Genomic DNA, 21534 nt, shown 5'->3' with positions numbered 1-21534 from the left:
CCAATCGGAGATGTGGGAGGCGTTCCCAAAGCGCGTATATTACGCCAATGGTGAATGGCAAAGGGTGGGAGTTCTGTGAGTGTTTTCAGTCCGTTGCAAGGCGGAGTTCCCCCTTGGGGACGCGTATTTTCACGTAGAACTTGCTTGCAGATAGCCAGAGATGGGTAACCTATCTCTGTGTATGACCTTTGGTCTGCGGTTTGGATTTTTTTCTCCAAATTTCTTTGTATTCCTATTGCAAAGTGCAACAGCTTCTGAGTGATTCCTGAATTTTACATGGTTGCTTTAGGTCCGTGAAATGCGTTTGGAGATCTGGAACTAGGAAGGTTGTGTGTCGGTTAATTGTAGTAGTGGTTGTTGATTTTTTGTGCAAGTCTGCCCTCTTGTGGTTGCCAACAGACTGAGGCTGGCATGTCATCCAAAGCGCCAGCTGGCAACATTCACTTGTAAAACTATTAGATTTTAACTAATCTTACACATCCGATGCGATTAATTATATATGAATATAGTAAATAAACATCGGCGTTAGCGCATTTAAATATACATTTTATTTAAGCTCACTAATTTAATTTTTTTTTTTTACCTGGTTTACCCCTTTTTCTTAACGCCCGTACCTGTTATCTACTTTGTCTTTCATATTTTGTCTGATGAAGCAGAGACACATTTCTTGTGAGATGTGTGTGTGTGTTCATCACAGTTTAGTGACTAACCTGTTTTGGTTGCATTAAGTGTGAGCATGACTCCTGTTAATGTTATCGTTTCTGTTGCTTTGCTAATAATTAACAGTCAGTCAACTTTCCAGCGCCACTCTCCGGTCAGCGCCCTCACAGTGCCGAGCCTGTATTCTGAAAAGCCGCTGATAACAGCTGTGTTATTATGATTTCTTTTCTCTTTTTTCCCCACTGCTGTTAATTTTTATATTATAAGGTCTGTAAATGTTTGTTCACCCGCACAATAGAGCCTCTGGTGTCAGGTAGGAAGACTAATTTTTAACATTTAGACTGTGCGTTGCTCGTTTTTTGTTTTGTTTTTTTCATTTTCAAATGACTTCAAAGTTAATTAGTTTTACTCAACACCGGAATAAAATTCTCGACTGGCAACCCTTGAATTGCTTTTGTTGATACGGTCTGCAGATTCTCCCACATTTGAGAAATGCGACCTGCTCCTAATGGACGTGGACACAAAATGTAGCAATGACACCTCTCTCTGTCCATCCTGTAAGTTTTAAACATGATAATGATTGCATTGCTATTAGCTGGAAGTTCATTTGCCTTGTATACACGACAGCTAGAGCATTTGACCCCTTCCTGATTTCTTAGTTTGTTGCATGTTTGTCACAAAGACAAAGATTACCGGGGTAAATACAAAATGCAGTTTTTAGATGATGGTGTAATTTCTCAAGGGGGAAAAAGCTATGACAAACGACCTGCCCCTGTGTGAAAAAGTAATTGTGAAATGGTGAAAGCAACAGCATGTACTTTGAAATGTTCTGAACCTGCTTCTTTAACTTGTTTTGTAGATGAAGAGTCATCAGGCACACTTGCCCTCATTATAATCCCTTCCCTGTTGGCTCTGAGCACGGTGTTAGTGGTGGCTCTCATTTTTTATACTCTATGTAAAAATAAAGAACGACGACACAGGACTTCACCTCATTTTAAAAATGGTAGGAGCTGCAATAACTATATGTCAATTCATTAAAACAGCGTGAAATCCTTTAAAAATCTAACATATTTCTGTTTGAGTGTCTCATAGTAATGCCAAGTGCTTATTTACTTATATTTGCCCTTGTATCAGGCCAGCAGATTGTATCCCTGTCTACAGCTTCTGTAGGTCCTCCAAAGGTCCCGGCAGCTTTAGATCCCTGGGAAATCCCAGAAGAGTGTGTTCTTGAGGGACTAGAGTTTTGGCAGACTGGTTGCTATGGCCCCATTTGTAAAGGTCTGCTGAAGAAGAAAGGTGGAGCCTCTTCTGTCGTGGTGGTTAAGTGCCTTCGAGGTACTGTATAAAGCTGATATAAAGCAAGGGTCATCACTGGAGTTAAGCTTGTCCAGTTTTTATTCTATTAATTTAATCCCATACAGATGCCTCTGGCAAGCCTGAAGCTAAAGAATTTGTTGAGTGGCTCCTCTTCTGTGCTTCAGTGTGTAAACATGAAAATGTGGTGCAGATGCTGCACTGTCACACCAAACGTCTACCCATGTACCTGGTTTTAGATGCCTACAACCCAGGGAATCTCCTTCACTTCCTCTGGACACTTAGAAATGTAAGTGATCCAAACCTTCTACCTATTCAGTGGCAAAGGCAATCTTCAATTATTCAATGTATTGCAATGACAAGGACTTATTTTTAACTCCAGAACAATTTAAGCACTGCAGATCCCTCGCAAAACTTCTCTGAGAGGTCAGTGTTTCTGGTGGCAAAACAGATTGCAGCTGGCCTGGTGAGTCACTTTTTTTAGACCAATTATTCCCAACACACAACTGGAATAAAACGAGTTCATTTTAGATGTCACGCCCTACAGCAGATGACATTCTGCCATTTCTTCCCCCCAAGATGCTGGAAAGTGTTGTTTATCTTGAATCTTGAATAACTGTTGCAACAAAAAGATTGACATGTTTAGCTGTAATTGGATCCTCCTCCAGGATTACCTGATGTCAGAGCACAGGCTGGTGCATGGTGATGTTGCTGCCAGAAACATCTTAATTGGCCCAGGCCTCTCGGCTCGAGTATCTGGCCTGGGCGTGGCATTTGAAGGACGCAAAATGGATTCAGCAATTAGACAAAGGGCAGCAAAGGTGCCATTGAAATGGCAGGCTCCAGAGCGGATTATGATGCTGCTCAGTATCGACAGAAGCGACGTGTAAGGGCAGAGTTATGGCTAAGGAAACAAAACAAAGACACACGATATATATTTTTTATTATTCACATTTTTTGTCTTTGCTCTTGTATGTGCATTACATGCTTTAAAAATCATGTTTCTATGAGTCACAGTGTTTTGTTTTGTTCTCCCCGCACACCAGGTGGTCATTTGGAATCCTACTATATGAACTGATCACTTTAGGTAAAGTACTGTCATCTTATCTGCCAAAGTTTTATAGTACATTTCTATCTTATCTTAATCCAAATCTACTAATTACTACAATCAAACCATTAACAACATTACAGAGCTAATAAAAAATGCTTTTTTCCCATACCTCAGGATCCCCTCCATACCCTGAGCTGAAGCCTTCAACAGTGCTTCCAAAGCTGCAGGCGTCTTATCGAATGAAGAGACCAAAGAACTGCGGTGGACTTTTGTACGTGTAATTCACCTAAAAGCAAGCAATAGACAGGGACGTATGAACAAATCTGTATGGAGTGTGTATATATATATATATGTATATATATATATATATATATATATATATAAATACATGCATTAAGTACAGTATAGTCAAAGTCAAAGTCAGTTCAAACTCACAAAAACTGCATTAAGATTTAAAGTCCCTGCAATGAGGATGAGTTAAAGATGCAGTTTGCAGATTTGATAATAATTCAGATGACAAGATTGACACTCGTCTTTTCATGTTTAATATAAAACTGCTGCAAGAAGCTATCAGGCTTGTCTAAGAACCAGCACCTCTAAAGCTCACTAATTCACTCAGTGTTTGCTCAGTGTTTACCTCTAACTTTAAAAGTCTTTGTGACAGGCTATCCAGGATTGTGATTGGTTAGCTTCATATGATAAGCAGCCATGACAGTGATACTGATTTGCTTGTGAAACAGATGAAACGCAGATGAATTCTAAATGTCTCCATATGTATTTAGGTATGACCTGATGAAGTACTGTTGGATGTGGAGCTTCAAAGAGCGACCAGCATTTTCAGCCATCATCAAGCTGTTTGAGTCCTCGCTGCACATTGCTGATACAACACCGATTTGTATTTCTGAGGTCATTGACATAACTGAATATAAGAGAATGGCAGGACTGATCGAATAGACCTACGCTCATCCGCCACTTTCTCGGGTATACTTGTTGTTGGGGGCAAAACAACAGGTGCTGGTTGATGCAGTTATTGAATCAGCTAATCACATGGTAGCAACTCATTAAATGTAGGTATATAAGAAATAGTGAAAAGTCTTTCTGAAATTCAGACCAGAAGAAGAATCAGAAGAAACTATCACATTTTGACTTTAAACATGATATGATTGCCAGATGAGCTGGTTTGAGTGTTTTACTAGGATTTTACTATTTTACTAGAAAAATAAAGATACCCAGTGGGGGTGAAAATGCCTTACTGATGACAAAGGCCAGAGGACAGGTTGCTTTGAGATGATAAGAAAACAGCAGTAACTCAAATAAACTAGCACAGCCAAGGTATGCTGTGAAGGCACAATACACCAAACCCTGGAGTGAATGAGCTGTAGCAGCAGAAGATCACACCAGGTGCCACTCCTGTCAGCTCAGGAAACTGAGGCTACATTTCACACAGTCTCTCCAAAAGTGTACAACAAAAGATGGAAAACTGTTGCCTGTTTGATAAGTGTCAGATTTTGCTACAAAATTTAAATGGTAGGGTCAGAAGTTAGTAAAAAAAAAACCCTCTAAAGTGTGGATCCATCCTGTCTTGTATCACCTCGATAGCCTGCTGGTGATGTAATGGTGTCGGGCGTATTTTCTTGAAACACTTTTGGCTCCTTAGTACCAGCTGAGCATCATTTAAAGGCCACCTGAGTATTGTTGCTAACCATGTCAATCCCTCTATGACTACATTGTGCTTGTCTCCTAATGCCTGCAATGCTGAAAACTTCAAGTCATCTCAAAAATGTTGTTTTTGAACTTGACAATGAGTTCTCTGTATTCTAGTGGCCCCCAGTGGCCACTAACTCTAAAACCAGTAGAACACCTTTGGGGACGTGATGGCCCAGAAGACTAGCATCATACATGTGCAGCCAGAAAATCTGCAGCAACTGTGTGATGCCATCATATCAATATTGACCAGAATCTCTGAGGAATGTTTCCGGCACCTTGCTGAATCTATGTCATTAAGAACTCTGAAGGCAAAAGGGTAAATTGTCCAGTGAGTGTATGGTAAATATGTCAGTAACATTCACATTAGAGATCAATCACAATTTATTAATAACCGTGTATGGGTTTAGTTGAGACGTTGATAGCAATCCGACATGGTAAAAGTGACTACAGGAGTTCTAACATTTCCAGTTCAGTAAAAATATAATGAATCAAGACAATAATTCCAAGTATTATTTTTTTTATTAATACAGCCTTGTGGTCAAATTGTACAGATCTAAAAGCACAGATTTTAGTAATACTTGAGAACTTTTCCACTATCTTTGGGCAAAGTACAGTTTTTGTATCTATAATGCTCTTGGCATGCAGACATTAATTACTGTGACTTTACAGTTTCAAAACCAGAAACACCCAAACAGAAAAGCTGAATCCACCAATGAATGACAAGTACATCTGCGCTCAGTTCACTGTCGATTTTAATCGTAACACTGGTTATCGTAAACCATGTCGAGAATGAACTACAGTGATTTTAAATCATAACTGAATCAGAAGACATTAGTTCAAGTTCAAGTTCAAGTTCAACTTTATTGTCACTTCAACCATATACAGTTTAAAAATACACAGTGAGGCGAAACAACGTTCCTCCAGGAACCAAGGTGCTACAAGACAAGTTAGTGCAAAAAAAATAATAATATATAATATATCTAGTAATAATATTGTGCAAAAGAGCATTTACAGGTTGGTGTGTGCGATGGTTTGGTGGTGTAGGTCAGTGTGTTTGCGCTTTGTGTTGGTTAGTCAGTCCAGTCTCAATGTTTTGAGGTATTTGAGTTAAGCTGAGTGATAATGTTAGTGTATGTGTGTGTGTGCGTGTTTATCAGTCAGTCCCTTTTTGCTGAGGAGACGGATGGCTTGTGGAAAAAAGCTGTTGCACAGTCTGGATGTGCGTGCCCGAATGCTTCGGTACCTTTTTCCAGATGGCAGGAGTGTAAAGAGTGTGTGAGAGGGGTGTGTCCGATCAGCCACAATGCTGGTGGCTTTGCGAATGCAGCGTGTGGTGTAGATGTCCTCAATAGAGGGTAGAGAGACCCCGATGATCTTCTCTGCTGTTCCCACTATCCGCTGTAGGGTCTTGTGGTCTGATATGGCACAGCTCCCAAACCAGACAGTGATGCAACCGCTCAGGATGCTCTCAATAGTTCCTCTATAGAAGGTGGTCAGGATCGGTGGTGGAAGCCGGGCCTTTCTCAGTCTTCTCAGAAAGAAGAGACGCTGTTGGGCTTTCTTGTGCAGGGAGCTGGTGTTGAGGGACCAGCCGAGGTCCTTCTCCAGGTGTACGCCCAGGAATTTGGTGCTGTCAACGATCTCCACAGAGGAGCCGTTGATGCTCAGCGGTGAGTGGTCGCCTCGTGTCCTCCTAAAGTCAACAACCATCTCTTTTGTCTTGTCAACATTCAGAGACAGGTTGTTGTCCTTACACCAGTCCGTTAGTCTCTGCACTTCCTCTCTGTACGCTGACTCGTCGTTCTTGCTAATGAGACCCACCACGGTCGTGTCATCAGCGAATTTAATGATGTGATTTGAACTGTGTGTTGCTACACAGTCATGAGTCAGCAGTGTGAACAGCAGAGGACTGAGCACACAGCCTTGTGGGGCCCCAGTGCTCAGTGTGGTGGTGCTGGAGGTGCAGTTCCCGATCCGTACTGACTGAGGCCTTCCGGTCAGAAAGTCCAGGATCCAGTTGCAGAGGGAGGTGTTCAGGCCTAACAGGCTCAGCTTTCCGATCAGTTGTTGGGGGATGATCGTGTTAAATGCTGACCTGAAATCTATGTACAGCATTCGGACGTGTGAGTCCTTCTTGTCCAAGTGTGTCAGGGCAAGATGGAGTGCAGTGGAGATGGCGTCGTCCGTTGAGCGGTTATGACGGTATGCAAATTGCATTGGGTCCAGTGAGGGGGGCAGCAGGGTCTTGATGTGTCTCATGACGAGCCGTTCGAAGCACTTCATGATGGTGGGTGTAAGTGCGATAGGGCGGTAGTCATTGAGACAGGACACAGAAGACTTCTTGGGCACGGGGACGATGGTGGTGGCCTTGAAGCACGTGGGGACAACGGCACTGCTCAGAGAGATGTTGAAGATGTCGGTGAGAACATTTGCCAGCTGATCAGCACATTCTCTGAGCACTCTGCCTGGGATGTTGTCTGGTCCAGCAGCTTTACGTGGATTGACTCTGCGTAGAGTTTTCCTCACCTCAGCTGTAGTGAGACACAGGACCTGGTCGTTCGGAGGAGGGGTGGTCTTACATTTGTTTTTGTTTTTTTATTTCTTAACAAAGATCTTGTGTTGTAAAATTGTGCTCCACTTGATTATCATTGCTTCAAATAGCTCTTTAAGGCAGAATAATAGGGATAACTTAAGTTCCAAAAAGCTGTGGCTTACAGAAGACTGATTAAAGTAACTAAAATCACTGAACCTAAACTGCGAGTGATTTCATACACCTCTGAGTGTGAGCTCAAGGATGATGGTTTTTTAAAGGGCGGGCAACAAATCATAATTTGTGTAAATTATGATTTGTTGCCCGCCCTGCTATCTTTAGGCCTGAAAACAGACACATTCAACTGTTACTCTGTGCTCACATTTCATCGGGCTTCTGAACAAATTGGTACAAAACTATATAATCTTCTCATTTCAATTCAATTTTATTTATACAAATCACAACAACAGTTGCCTTTATATTGTAAGGTAGACCTTACAATAATACATGCAGAGAAAAACCTAACAATCATAATCATTTGTTACTCACAATGCAGAGAGGCACTAACACCCACTGTGAAACACAATGAGAGATTTCAAAAATGCGTTCTTACTAAATAAGATCTACAAAACAAGTGATTTGTCTCAGATCAGATATATACTGGCCAATATCATCACACACATTATTTCCTCCACCAGCCTCTTCGGGTTTAATGTCTGCTGCACTATGCTTGTGATCAAACTCAGCACTGACTCTGACATTATCTTACCTTTAAGTTGAAGCAGAACGTGCAGTAATTTTACCCACTAGATGGCAGGAAAGGTTTGGAAGCCTCTCTAAGGGTAAATTCACACTACATGAGGCAGAAAACTGCTGGGGATTTAGTATTTCAACTTGACTCCTTATGCCACATAAGATGTTCTAAAGACACCTGTTGTGACATCACTAATTCATCACATCATTACAGTCCAGTGTGGATTTACTTACTATTTAAACCATAATGCCTCTTAAAACAGAGGCAAATGCATATAATAACCCAATAAAAAAATAATCACACATTGATGAAATAAGGGAATCTATTGCATCATATAGTCTTGAAGCTTAAATAAAAGCCCCTAACTTACAAGAGTACTGGTCAGTAAGTTATTTAAAACATATATTCAAACAGCAAATCAAAATTGTGAAGGACACTACAATCATATTAAATAATTATATTTTCCTTTATCACTGGATTTAAGACCTCTCCGTAAACGGTAATGATCTCAATCCAAAAAACAAACGTTAAAAAATATAATTTCAATCAAAATGGGTCTACTGGATGAATTAAAATGACTTTGTTTTAAAGTATAGATGCAGAGAGGGCATGAAATTCTGAATCTCAATGAGATATTACTTTTGATTCATGGATTAGAGCACATACCTACATAATTGTTACTATTTCAGTAGCCATTTCTTTAACTACACTCAACACTATGAAATAAATATTATTAAGTCATTTGCGATAAACCACAACAAGTTAGAAGTAAGAAAATATTGGAAATATATATATTTTTTAAAATAATATTTAGAATCATACTGTAGATGTGCTTGCTGCCATGTGCTCCCAATACTGACCAAGATTGGATTAATACTGAAGAAGGGGGTTTAATAGATGACAGGATGAAGGTTAATCCTCACCAGTAACATAAAATGCCTTGCTAATCATTCTTACTGATTTTAGGTTCCCTCAGAGGTGTCATCTAAAAAAAACAAAACAAAATAAAAACATTAAGCAGAGTGCATGCATGTGATGCATGAATTAGCTTGAATCCTCCACAGCAGTAAGACGCAGCAGTAATCTGTAAGCCTTGGTTCACCTGGACGGGCTGAGGTAAACCTGTTTGGGAGTGTTTTTAAGCGTGCCAGCATCCCTTTTACACTTTACTGCTCCATAGGGATGTTGGGAACAAAATGTAGGAGACAGACCACAGCAGGTAGTACATACACGCAGGAGGGAAGGAAGAGCAGAACAACATGATGATTCCTGAGAATAAAAACACAAAAAAGAAACTGAATGTCTGCACGAAATGAAGGTGTTGCACTCATTATCTGGGCTTCAATAATGTTTTTTTCCCCCAACACTTCTTATTAATATCGAGGTGTTTACTAGATGCTTTGATCTGCAGAACGGACTGATTAGCCAGCATTCCATCTTTATCACAGCACAAAAACATTTGAATGTGGAACAGCCAGGACATTTTTTCCAAAAAGCAGCTTCAATGAATTTAAATTCAAATTTTGGCACAAAGCGATTTAAATTTACATTTGGACTGGGATAAGTTAAATAAATGTTTCCTTGTGGTTAAGTTTAGAATTCATAAACACATGCAGTAAGAGGCTCAAACCTCATTAAGAATAAATAAGTAAATAACAGTAAAAACATTTATAGGTTTTGGCAGTTCCGGTTAAGATTTTCAGATTCTTAAAAATTACTTTACCTCCAGCGTAGACTACTTTCTTCCAGGCCTGCGACTCCAGCACTCTGTCATGAGGGTAAAAGTTCTGGCTGATCATGAAGAGGATCATGGCAACTGCAATGACTCGGAGCAATGCCATGTTTCCCCCCGACAGCAAAGAGGCACTTGCCAAGATGGCCGACGAGTAAATACAGGGCAGGCCACGATACATGAAAGGGATGCCTATGAGGAAAAACAACACAAACTATGTCCTTACTTTGCAAAGTGATGATTGAAATTAAAGACTAAATTGAAAATGACAGTGTTAAATAAGACTACATTTTTTTAAACTTACCACTGGAGAAGAAACAGAGGCGGACAAAGACAGAAAGGACGTAACACATGCACAGGATGTTGTCGAGCAGATCAGATGTTCTCAGGAGCAATGACGTCGCAATCCCAAAGGTCGTGAAATCAGCAAAATCATCTAGCTTTGCACCTGAACATGAAAAAGGAAGGTTTGGCATGTTTGCTGCTGATAGCTGTACTAATAAGCTTTAGAAAGGCTTGTGTCACACTGCTTCTATTAGCATAGCACATTAATCGTGAAAGCCACAGTAGATGTATTATGTCTCTTCAGCACTGATCTTTGCCAGTGCCATGTCATGTGACAGCCGTGCGGTGAATGTGCAAAAATTTCTCAAGTGGAAATGTCAGTGTCAGCCCAACAGGCAGGCATTCTATAAACAACATTCTCCACTGCCTTATCTCTTTATCCCTCAGGAGCACATAGCATGTTTTCAGCGGATGAGGATGAGGTGATTCAGGCCACGGCACAGATGAACGAGGTGGAATTCCACAGTCCAGGGTCAACAATTTTAGCAATTTCAGATATGCCGAGAACCCAAAGCAACAGGATAAAATAGACAATTGGGCCATGATCCCGTGGAATTAGGCTGCTTAATCAGAAAGTTATTGTTCATTTGACAAAATACGTGGGGGGCACAACAACACCCACCTGCAAAGTCATGCAGAAAAGGCTTGTTGAGACACAAAGCCCCCTGCAATGTGCAATGTGCAGCCAACAATGTATTGTGATGCAACTGAAAACTATTTTGGGATCTCAGAAATTAGGAATTTGCAGACTGGAAGCAATGTCAAAGCTATTTATACTTTCCCTTTTACTATGAGGCATTGGGCTCTTTTGTAAACAAGCCACAAATATAGTCCTTAAAGCGTAAATATGCAAGTATTTAAATATGCATTCATCTTGTCTTGTCTAGAGCACAGAAATAACTTGAAAGAAGTTAACTTGATGAATCTCAAATAACATTGCATAAATTATTCATGACTCTTCTGTTGGAAACATAAGAAGAGTTTTCAATTGCAAAGGTTCCCTTTACTGGATCTCTTTGTGTGGCCAAATTAAAAAAGCTCAGACAAAAAGATTGTGCAGCAAGCCCTGCCAACACCACAGTGGAAGTGTATCTTTGGTAAGTGCTATTGACCACAACACTCCACTTACCCAGTGCAGAGCATGCATTGAGTTGCCTGGCAACTGCTCCATCTGCCAAATCCAGGAGGTAGCCAATCAGAACGAGCCAACACGCAGCGTGATGGTGCCTGAACAAAGCCAGTCATTGTTAGGTTGAACAATTAAGTAAAAAGGGTTAAATGTCTGCAAGTTCAAAAGTTCTGACAATGTTAGAAAAGTCTCTTTTTTTATATACAGAAAATTGCCATTTTTGGGAAAGCAAACTGTGCCTTTAAACTAAACCTAGAGCGGCTCGTAATCTGTTATAAATATTATGATTTTCCTTGATGGGCTAAACACAGGATGTTAATAACATTGTTGTTTGAAAACACAAACAATAAAACCACAATAATAATAATAATAATAACAATAATTGAAAACACTTATATGTTTGCTAAATTATAGCTCAGCTTCTGAAATACTACTTTTATTTTTTCTGTTGTGTTTTCTGATTTATTCCTGGGTTTTGTGAAATTTTGATTGATTTTATTGCGTTGTGTTTAATGACTAAAGTTTGGTTATTGATGCACAACATCATTCATTTCCACACTCATTCACATAATGATTCCTCCTTACAAACTCCGCCCATCCAGCAGCTGACAAGTAAAACCCATTACTCCTTTATTTACTCACCCATTAAGGCTGCTGAGAATCGAGGCCATGCCCATGACCATGTTGGCAACTGACAGTGCATTAGCTGCATTTTTACGCGCAAACTCCTTGATCTGAAGTTCTGTGGCCCGATCGCTCAGAAAGAGTTTTTTGGTGCACTGAAAGAAACCTGAGACCAAACGATAACAGCAGTTAGTATTTTTCTGTGTTAGGTCAATAATCTCTGCTGAGGTTTTAGAAAAACAAAAGCTAAAGCCCTACTGACAGAAGACCACACCAGATGGCATGTTGATGCAAGTGTCTGAATTGGTATAGTTTACTAATCATATTTTGGGATTTAGACAAACTTTAGTTCGAGCACAAGAAGAAAAAAATGTAACAATTCTGAAATGTAATCTTAAACCTTAAGTATACCATCTATTACTTGAAAGAAAAGAAGTATTTACACACTTTATCATGGGAATCATAATGCAGGTCTTTTAATTTTGTTTTTTAAAGGAAAATATTACTCCCTCCTCTTATGTAAAAGAAATGGCACTTACCAAGATGCATGATTATTGGCTGGAGACCAACCTTACGATACATTCATCCCTTTTCAGATCACTACAATGCATTTGTTACTGTACATTAAGTCAGGTGTGTGCAGCCTACCGCATGCAACATTAAGGACTGCCTCATTATCTGCTTGTTATATTATCATTTATACTAATGAATCAAACATATTACACATGTTTAACTGTAGCAAAACGCTGTCCAAAATCACATGCAATAACCTCTAAGATCAAAGATAGTATTTGAAAAATAAATAAGTCAATAGCATACAAAATCTGAACAGGATGAATGTAAGTGTTAAAACTCAAATGTGAACTCGTATCATGGATCAAACACACACAAATACTGGTGTGGGGAACAAGTATGGATACTTAGGGGACTACTACATACAGCCTTGGCTACAGTGAGAGTGAGTTGGACCTACTGTGTTGACACATACCAAACAAGAGATCAATTAGCCTGTTAACTCTGGTCAAAACAAACTGACCTTACACAAGGACATGGCAGCAGCATTCACACAGCTTAAATTAACATTAATATTAATAACACAGCAGCCCAGGCTTTAATGGGGACTCTGTCATTAAAATTAACCTGCAACCCACCTAGTTTCCTAGTTGGTTTGTTTTTTCATTATATTGTCAATATTAATAGTTTATAACCAGATTCTATCAGTTTGGATGACTAGGAAAGCAGTATATAAATGCTGTATAAATTCACTATTTATACATAACGTTTCTCATTGTTGTAATTCAATTACATGGTTCTTTATCTTTTCCTGTATTTTGCTTGATACAGCAAGTCAGTACTCAGACCTTTAAGCCATTTTATAAGGGCTTTAAATATGGTCTGTTAAAATAAGGAACAAGTTTAACAGTGTTTATAGTTTTCAGGTCTGGGACTGTTTAGTTCAGCTGCAACCATTAAACAATGTCAAAGTTTGTAAAAAAAAAAAAAAAGCTGATTTATTTTGAAATTAAATAACTTTTTTTTATCAAATATAAACAAGTTTAAATTAGCATTCCCTGTTTATTCAGGATTTAAAATTTAAAGCTCAGACAGCATTCAAAGAAAATACAAACAAAAATATAAGACAGAAGGATGTTTCAAATACTGTTTCAAAGCAATGTATACACTATTAATATTGATAATATAAGCCCCTGCAGTTCAACAATTGGAAATAAACTGCATTTTATGAAAAACAAGCTTGCAGTATTAAGACTACATTCACTATTGCAGTCAGCAACGTGGAATGACTGCTGACACAGCTTCTCTCCAGCCCAAAAACTCCCCCTCAAAAAACAAAAACTGGCCCCACAAATTAAAAAAAATAAATAAATTCTTTTCTATCTGCCTCCTCTTTTGTGAGCTTTTTTTTTTTTTATATATATATTTTTAAAACAAGTCACAGTGCTGTCCAAGACAATATGCACAGATAATGACCTGCAAAGCTTCAATATATTTAACCCTTCAAGTGTTTTTCACCCTGAACTTCCTGTGATTCCAAAGCCAGGCGAATTCAAGAGACTCTTCATCTGAAAGAAAACAGCGTATGAGACACAACAGAAAGCCAACAATCACTTGCACTTTAACTTGACAGCATGCTTTTTTACTTTTCATTCAGAACTTTAGCCTAGATTGCAATTTGGTATTTAAATTACTATCTAAATCTTTTTTTACAGGAAAAACAAAGCACAACAGTTAATGCAGATAAGATTCTGCATTAAATCGGGAAATCATGGAATTGCCAAGCTTCCCATATAATCCAGTTGGTTAACTTTTGTCACCCTAAGCATCATTAGAGAACCACGCATGCAGCTTAAACTAGCTAAAAGATTTTACTGGCAAGTTTTAATCTAACCACTCAATTCACTCTCTTGGTCACTAATAAAAAGAGGAGAAAGCCAGAGCCAGAGATGCACTGTCAATTTCAAACAGGTCTCTATTTCTGGGTTGCCCCTAATGAGTGCAAAGCATGACGGGAAGACCTTTGTTATGTAATACCCTATGTTTCCTGGTAACAACTAAAAAGACCAAATGGAAAACAAGGAAAACTCAGAGCTCACGATTCACAAAGGTCGATAATCTTAAGTGAATGCACTGGACAATTTAAACTATATACTTTTTAGATTGAATGTGTTCTGAAATGTTGACATATAGTAAAAAATATATGGTGATGAATTTACAATTAATGCATAAATGATGCACAGCTGTTAACGAAGGTTAACTGGGCATACTGAATATGGTGTGGTGCTGAAGTAAGCATTATAATTAGTATATGTACAAATTATAGTCAGTATACAATAATGAACAATAATAATACTGAAGTTGTAACACGAGAAGAAATTTCTCCTATAAAATGTGTTGGTCGTGCTGTGTATGTTTATAAAACTTCTGTCCAAACATCATCATATTTGTTTTCCAGCCCAATTTGATGCCAGTACACCTCAGCTTCCATCCCTGACACCCATGCTGAGGTGTACGGTAATCCAGATTAAGAGAAGAGAGTGAGAAAGGGAACCTACCAGAGGAGGACGTCAGGTGGACCATGATCATGTCTGGCTCAAAGTGCAACAACTGAAAGACAAATTAAAATAAGAGTATTTTTATTACACATACAGTACTGTTCCGGATATATACATCCTTATTTATAATTGCAGATCTACTGGGACTATTTGAGAATTGAGATTAGAAACGATCTTCATAAACATCCCAAAGATCCTAAACAAATGACAGCCATGCAATATCCCTTTCTTAAATCCTTCTGTCTGTTCGTTCTAGGCTACGTTCACACTGCAGGTCTTAATGCTCAATTCCGATTTTTTGATCAAATCCGATTTTTTTGTCTGCTCGTTCACACTACAAATAAAATGCGACAGCAAACGCTCTCTAGTGTGAACGCTCAAAGCGGCCCGCATGCGCAAAAGAAGACGTCACACACAACGCGCTCTGTTTAGACCCAGAGCAACAGTATTGTTTGACTGATGGCCCTTAATATAAAGACTTCGGTCTTCACGTTTCCCAATTTTTGCTTTAAGTTATTTTGTTATTTACATAATAATGTAAATAACCTAATAATGATCCTTATTGCCGTTTAAGAGAGGAGCGGTGCTTCAAAGGATAGCTGTAGATTTCTGTCAGAATCTGCAGATTATACAGTACAAATAAAATGTTTACGTTGTCTTCCCAACAGTTTCACTGACATCTACACGGGATGGCCAGGAAGCGTTCGCGATGTCTTCTCGGGCGCTTCTCTGGCGCGGATAATTGGCTTCAGTCTTGTGTCGGTGACGTAAAAGGCGGATTTAATGCGACTTGACCGTTCAAACAGCAGTCGCTTTCTAAAACATCGGATATGTATCGGATTCAGTACCACATACGAAAGTGACCCAGATCGGATTTGAAAATATCGGATTTGCGCCGTTCACACTGTCATAGCATGATCGGATATGGGTCGCATAGGGTCAAAAAATCGGATTTGATGCGCTTTCGCCTGCAGTGTGAACGTAGCCTAACAGGACCTTCACATCTGGTCAGCGGAAACCTTAATGCGCAGCGCTCTATCCTAAGAATCGGACAGATTCTGCAGGGTCAGACAGCTCCATCCTTCAGAACAAACACATCCCCGACGACTTGAGAATAAAATACACACCGATCTTAAATGTGTAGAGGTGTTTGAGTCCCCACCCCCAGCATCGAGGTTTAAGCAAGATGTGCAACTGCGTCACAACCAGCTGGACAAAAGCCCAGCGAGCCTAAAATCTTGGTATAAAATGTACTTGTTTCATCTAAATTTCATATAAAATGCGTCACATCTTACCTTCGAAGGAGCTCCACTGATTACTTAGTGTATACAAATCAAAGGATGGAGAAACGCACGCACTGGGATCCTATAATCTTATTTTTCCTCGTTATGTATTTTTGTTCTGTTTTTCAGCAGATCAATTTGAAAATGAATTTAACGCCTGAGTTTAATGCTGCCACGGCCTCAATTTCACAGTCATCACACAACCGGTTACCTGTCAACTTCCCAGCCACTTTTTCAGCGGGTCCTTTTAAAGTCCAAGGATAAGTCCGTTGGAACATTCCACCGGAAGTGACGCCCCTGTTGTTTCTGGATTTTTCTGAAATAATGTTGCTCAACTCTGTTGACGGTTACCGCTGAAGTGGAAGTGACATTGAGGAAAAAACACATGTATTATTTATTTATTTATTTGCATGCTAATACGACGTGCGAACACAAGTTAATATGTAACAATATGGAAACCTCAGTGATTACAAGGCTATCAATATTTCAGTGACGCAAAGCTGTGGATCATTGAAGCAAATATGCAACACTGTTTATTATCTAAATATTTTTGTTTGTTTGATGACTTTAAGTGGCTGCTTTTCTGTTTGCAACACGTTTGCATATTAACCTCTTAAGCCCCAATTACTTAACATTTCTGAGGCATTAAGCTGTCACAATGAAAAATAAATTATGAAACACAATGAATGGAGAATTTCTATTTTTCTTTACATGGAATTAATTTTTTGTTTAAAATCAATTAAACTAATGCACACATCCATTTATGTGCTTATGAAATCACCACAAGTCAAAAATCTTAACAGATAATACTAAGTGCAATAATCCTTTCTGTCATCGTTGTATTTTTACTCAGTTGTATATAGTATTTGTATTTGTATTCTATTTTTATCTTATTGTATATTTATTTTATTTTATTCTACTGTATATAGTATTTTATTTTATTCTATTCTGTACAGTTGTGTACTGTATTTATTCTTATTGTATTCTAATTTTTGCCTCATAACTTTTGCACTGTCCACTTCCTGCTGTGACAAAACAAATTTCCCACGTGTGGGACTAATAAAGGTTATCTTATCTTAACACTGAGTCATATTAGGATTTAGAAAGTGGTGTGCTGTCTGACTTTTTGTCTTTGCTAACTGCCTCCGCTTAGCATTTTTTCTTCTTTTCACTGGCAAAGAAAACTCTAAAGTCAAAAATCATTGTTGGTCTTACAGGTGGCTTTTGAAAACCCAAAGCTCACTATTTACTTAACCCTAAACTGAATAAGTAATAAAATAAATAAAATAGGCTTTTGTTTGCTTGTGTGTTCGTGTTTTTTTAAATTATTATTCTCAGGTTTGTTATAGTGTATTACTGCAACACATGATATAGTCATTATAGAGTGACATAAGTTAAGTGGCAAAATGTTAACAAGTGACTCTAAATGTACAAGCTCTACCTTTTCTCAAGAAGTCCATGTACATGAATTCAGTTTACTTAACAAACTCACTTAAGCACAGATTAATGAAGCATTCACTACTGTGTGTGTGTGTGTGTGTGTAATACAAGTGTAAATAGACAAATGGTTGGGATTTAATGTTTGGGTTGGACATGATGTTCAAATTTATTTTACAACCCCTACAAACAGAGAACACATGAGCCGTGCGTTGTTACACATACCCTCTGTTGCTGTTACCAATATAACGTTCAATGAATACTGTGACTGTAAAAAACACAACTCGAGAGATTTTTGTTTTGTTCTATCAACAAATCCTCACCCTTTAAAAAGGAATGCGTCTAAATGAATGAGCTGACGCTTACAGTAACCACAGCTTTTCCTTGGTTTTCTTCCATTAACCACATGCTTGCATACATGTTAGGGGGCAGAGTCTACATTTGGAAATGTACTTACAGTTAGGTGCACATGACTTGTGAGACACACAATATCACTACCAACTGTTTATAGATCAAACTTTCCATAGTGTGTCTGCAGTGACATGAAAACATGAGACAGATCACTCAGTGAAAATATACCAAAGGCAGTGACGTACAAGTTGTAAATTTTCATTTTGTATAGATATATTATAAAATATTCAATTTTATAATATAAGCTTCCACTGGAAGAAGGAGTGATTTACCATATTGTTATTAGATTTATTGTAAAAAGAATAAGTTTTTGGACAATAGTCTATTCTTTTTTTAATCATTTTGCCTCTGTTCACCAGTGGATTTTAATAAATAGAACCGTTAAGATGTGGTTGAAGTACCAAAGTTTGAGCTTTAATGCAAGGGATGTTACAGTAATATTGCATTAAGTGCATTAACACTAACTCTTCATAGACACTTCACTGTACTTATCAAAACTTCGGCACTTATGCACTCCATATTGTGCATAAATGCCATTTTGCACAATATTCATCTGCTGACTTCTGTATTTCTGTATTGTTCTGCTCATATACTTATTCCTATATTTCTCAAATTTCTTATTCTTATATTTTGTATTGTTTTTTAGGTTAGTTGTATGTTGCTTGTGAAGCTTGCACACAACAATTTCACTCACATGTACTGTACCAGTAATGTGACAATAAAAGTGATTTGATTTGAACTGTTCAGGTCTTACAGCTTATTTTTTTTAAAATTTTAATTAGAGGCTCCAGAGTAGTTGGACAATTGACTGGCGAGCACTTTCATGGTCAGGCATAAGAGGGGTTAAAAAAAAGCAAAATAAACAAAATTATAGAAAAAATAGGAGCGGTCAAATCAGAAACCTAGTTCATTCTTAATAAGAAGAAATGCCTTGTTTTCAGATTTGTTTTCCATAATTAATATAACCTAATCACAACATCTAGCCAAGTCACATTCTTGAGGAGATATGCTCATCATGGTAAAACTCTTCATTCAAGAGATGTCAGTATGCATGTAAATACAATTCATTCACAGTAAGGTGCAAACCACTTTTTACACTCAACTACATGGATTTTGTTGTTTTTAAGAAAACAACTTATACAAAAATGCAAAAAAGTTTTGGACAGATGAAGACAAAGAATAACTTAAAGTAACTGACACATTATCTGTCAAACATGGTGAAATAATATTACAGCTTGATTGTTGAGTCCAACCTCCTCAAGAATGTTCTTGACTTGACATTGTGAATAGATTTTTATTATTTCAGGAAAAACTTCAGCAAATTCTGTGTGTTCCTTCCTTTTAAGAATGAGCTAGATTATTTGTCCATGCCTAAACTTTTTTTCTGTCACTCTGATGGGTTTATTTAGGTTTTTCAGCCTCCTTCATTTGCACCTGGCCATAAAACTGCTTGTCAGTCAACTGTCCAATGACTTTTGATCCTCTGCAAATGTATAAAAAAAGGGGCTTTAATTCCTCAACAGTTAATGCCATACTTGTAAAAGCCCTTCAATTAAAGCTCAAAGTCTGCTCTTCAGTCACAGTCAGTTCATTGTGGTGGTGAAAGGAGGCAAAATTATTAAAATAGGTCTGATCTGAATTGTATTCCTTATTTTTTTGAGTTTATTATTGGAACTAATAATATACATATTGAGAGTCTACAGTTTGCTTGTTACTCCCTTTGCTTCATATTCACTGAATAATCTGTTTTATGTTTTCATGTCACTGCAGCCTGTGGCCTAAATGGCCACAGGCTGGGAGCAGATGTGACTGTGATATAACATCTACAAGCAGGAAGATTGTCCATATCAAATCACTATGTCTTGCAAAAATAAACAGCTTTTGGGATATGACTCAAACAGATTTTTACATCATAGAGGGACGCGTGTATATTACAGTCTTATTCAAATTTTCTTCACTGGTTTTCTTGACAGATATGAGATTATGAAGCTAAAGCTAAGCTAAAAAAAACCATGATAAGTGAAACATGAACAAGATTCTTCCAGATTTTTACTAGTTGTGTAGTTGTTTCCATTTCACTGGTTGAATTGCTTTCATCACCCTCATCTCATAGTTTATTACTGTTCATCAGCTGTGTTCTTTCTCTGAGTTTATACAAATAAAACTACATTTAAGCAAGAACACAGTTTAAGTTAAGGGCACCACAAACATGTTCATAAGAGTGTAATAAGTTAAGATATTGGATGGAGTTTTGATGCTGATGATGTTTTTAGTGTTTGTTTGTTTGTACCATATGTACATGCTGTTACGCTTTGTTGCTTTTAGTGAAGTGGAATTAAATGCAGAACAAATAAAAAGACTAGAAACAGATATATTAGCAGTTCCATCGCAGCAAACACAGAAGATATCTATCCATCCATTATCCATGTACACGCTTCACATTTTGGGCCACTGGGAGCAGACAGCTGTCCCATCATGCATTTGTTACACCCTGGACAAATAGCCACTCTCTGACACATTTTTAATTAAAAACAAAACAAAACACGTATATCACTTAATACGAAAGTAAAAACAAACAACTGGAGCTATTAACCCCATTTTCTAATCCTCAGAAGTTCCTTTACTCTGCATTTACACAACAGAAACCCACAGGTGGTATCATAACTACAGAAAAGACTATAGACTGGAATTATTTAGAACATTTTATTACTCACAGATCAAATAGCTTACTCTACTAAGCCTTCTATAATGTATGTGTGTATGTGTGTGTTTGTTTTTCAATAATTTCACTTCAGTTTTCTTTCTAGAAATTATCCTGATTTTCTTGCGTTGTTGTTGAATATAAACCCAAATATCCACCTGTACTTGTTTTTTTTTAAATTTGTTTTAAAGATGCATTTATAGTTGACAAGTACACACTGTTGTTGCTTCAACCTCACTGCTTTGCAACACAAATTCTCTCCGTGTGTATGTGTGAGCACTCCAGTTTTCTCTTCTAAGGAAACCATAGCTCTCAGAAAACTCGAACACATAATCTTAATCACTGCACAACCAGTTTAAGATATGTCTATTCACCCTCCCACTCGAGACATTTTAATAACTATTTTATTTTAAGTTACTTAAGAGAAGGATTTTGACAATAGTTGGCTAAAGGACAATCAATGTTTGGTATAGTCTGAACTTCTGGACTGACATACACGCTCCTCAAGTCCTGCCATCTCAGGTCAGTAGGTGATCTGACAGCCCATGTTTGGTGACAACCTCATCAAAAAAGACTGTGCAGGCTGAAGAAGCATGTGATGTGATTTGTAGTTTCATTTGTCTGCAGATTCTTGCAAAAAGTAAAGGAATATTTTAATTTTATTTCCAGCATTTCTGTGTTAGGAGTTTTCATTTTTCCTGTCCCTATATCATTTATCAGTTATGCTTTCCTCCCACAGTTTAAAGACATTCTTATTATGCTCAATTCCATTTTACCATCAGTTT

General features: G+C 38.0%; 2 protein-coding genes across 5 annotated transcripts; one reads left to right on the top strand and one right to left on the bottom strand.

The window, feature by feature from the left end:
* Positions 1–107: 107 nt before the first annotated feature.
* On the top strand, positions 108–5445 carry LOC309697284 (tyrosine-protein kinase STYK1). 3 transcript variants are annotated; one of them, XM_082519082.1, is made up of 10 exons: positions 108–973; positions 1134–1217; positions 1520–1663; positions 1795–1995; positions 2082–2263; positions 2357–2440; positions 2643–2860; positions 3021–3061; positions 3200–3296; positions 3808–5445. In XM_082519082.1, exons 2-10 carry the CDS (start codon positions 1169–1171, stop codon positions 3977–3979), a joined length of 1188 nt encoding a protein of 395 aa, XP_082375208.1. In that variant the 5' UTR covers positions 108–973; positions 1134–1168; the 3' UTR covers positions 3980–5445. The 3 variants fall into 3 exon arrangements, with proteins under 3 accessions (XP_082375208.1, XP_082375209.1, XP_082375207.1); XM_082519083.1 differs by lacking the exons at positions 108–973; positions 1134–1217 and having other exon boundaries at positions 1329–1663; positions 1822–1995; XM_082519081.1 differs by lacking the exons at positions 108–973; positions 1134–1217 and having other exon boundaries at positions 1329–1663.
* Positions 5446–7688: 2243 nt separating this feature from the next.
* Positions 7689–16775, bottom strand: tmem269 (transmembrane protein 269). 2 transcript variants are annotated; one of them, XM_082519086.1, is made up of 7 exons: positions 16412–16775; positions 14918–14969; positions 11865–12012; positions 11223–11320; positions 10053–10196; positions 9740–9940; positions 7689–9285 (listed from the first exon to the last, which is right to left on the bottom strand). In XM_082519086.1, exons 2-7 carry the CDS (start codon positions 14946–14948, stop codon positions 9176–9178), a joined length of 732 nt encoding a protein of 243 aa, XP_082375212.1. In that variant the 5' UTR covers positions 14949–14969; positions 16412–16775; the 3' UTR covers positions 7689–9175. The 2 variants fall into 2 exon arrangements, with proteins under 2 accessions (XP_082375212.1, XP_082375211.1); XM_082519085.1 differs by having other exon boundaries at positions 16213–16459.
* Positions 16776–21534: the final 4759 nt, after the last annotated feature.

This window comes from Aulonocara stuartgranti (genome assembly GCF_965226115.1).
Source record: "Aulonocara stuartgranti genome assembly, chromosome: 20".
Taxonomy (NCBI): domain Eukaryota; kingdom Metazoa; phylum Chordata; class Actinopteri; order Cichliformes; family Cichlidae; genus Aulonocara; species Aulonocara stuartgranti.
The sequence above is the reverse complement of the archived record's forward strand: the minus strand, read 5'-3'. Positions and strand labels throughout refer to the sequence as shown.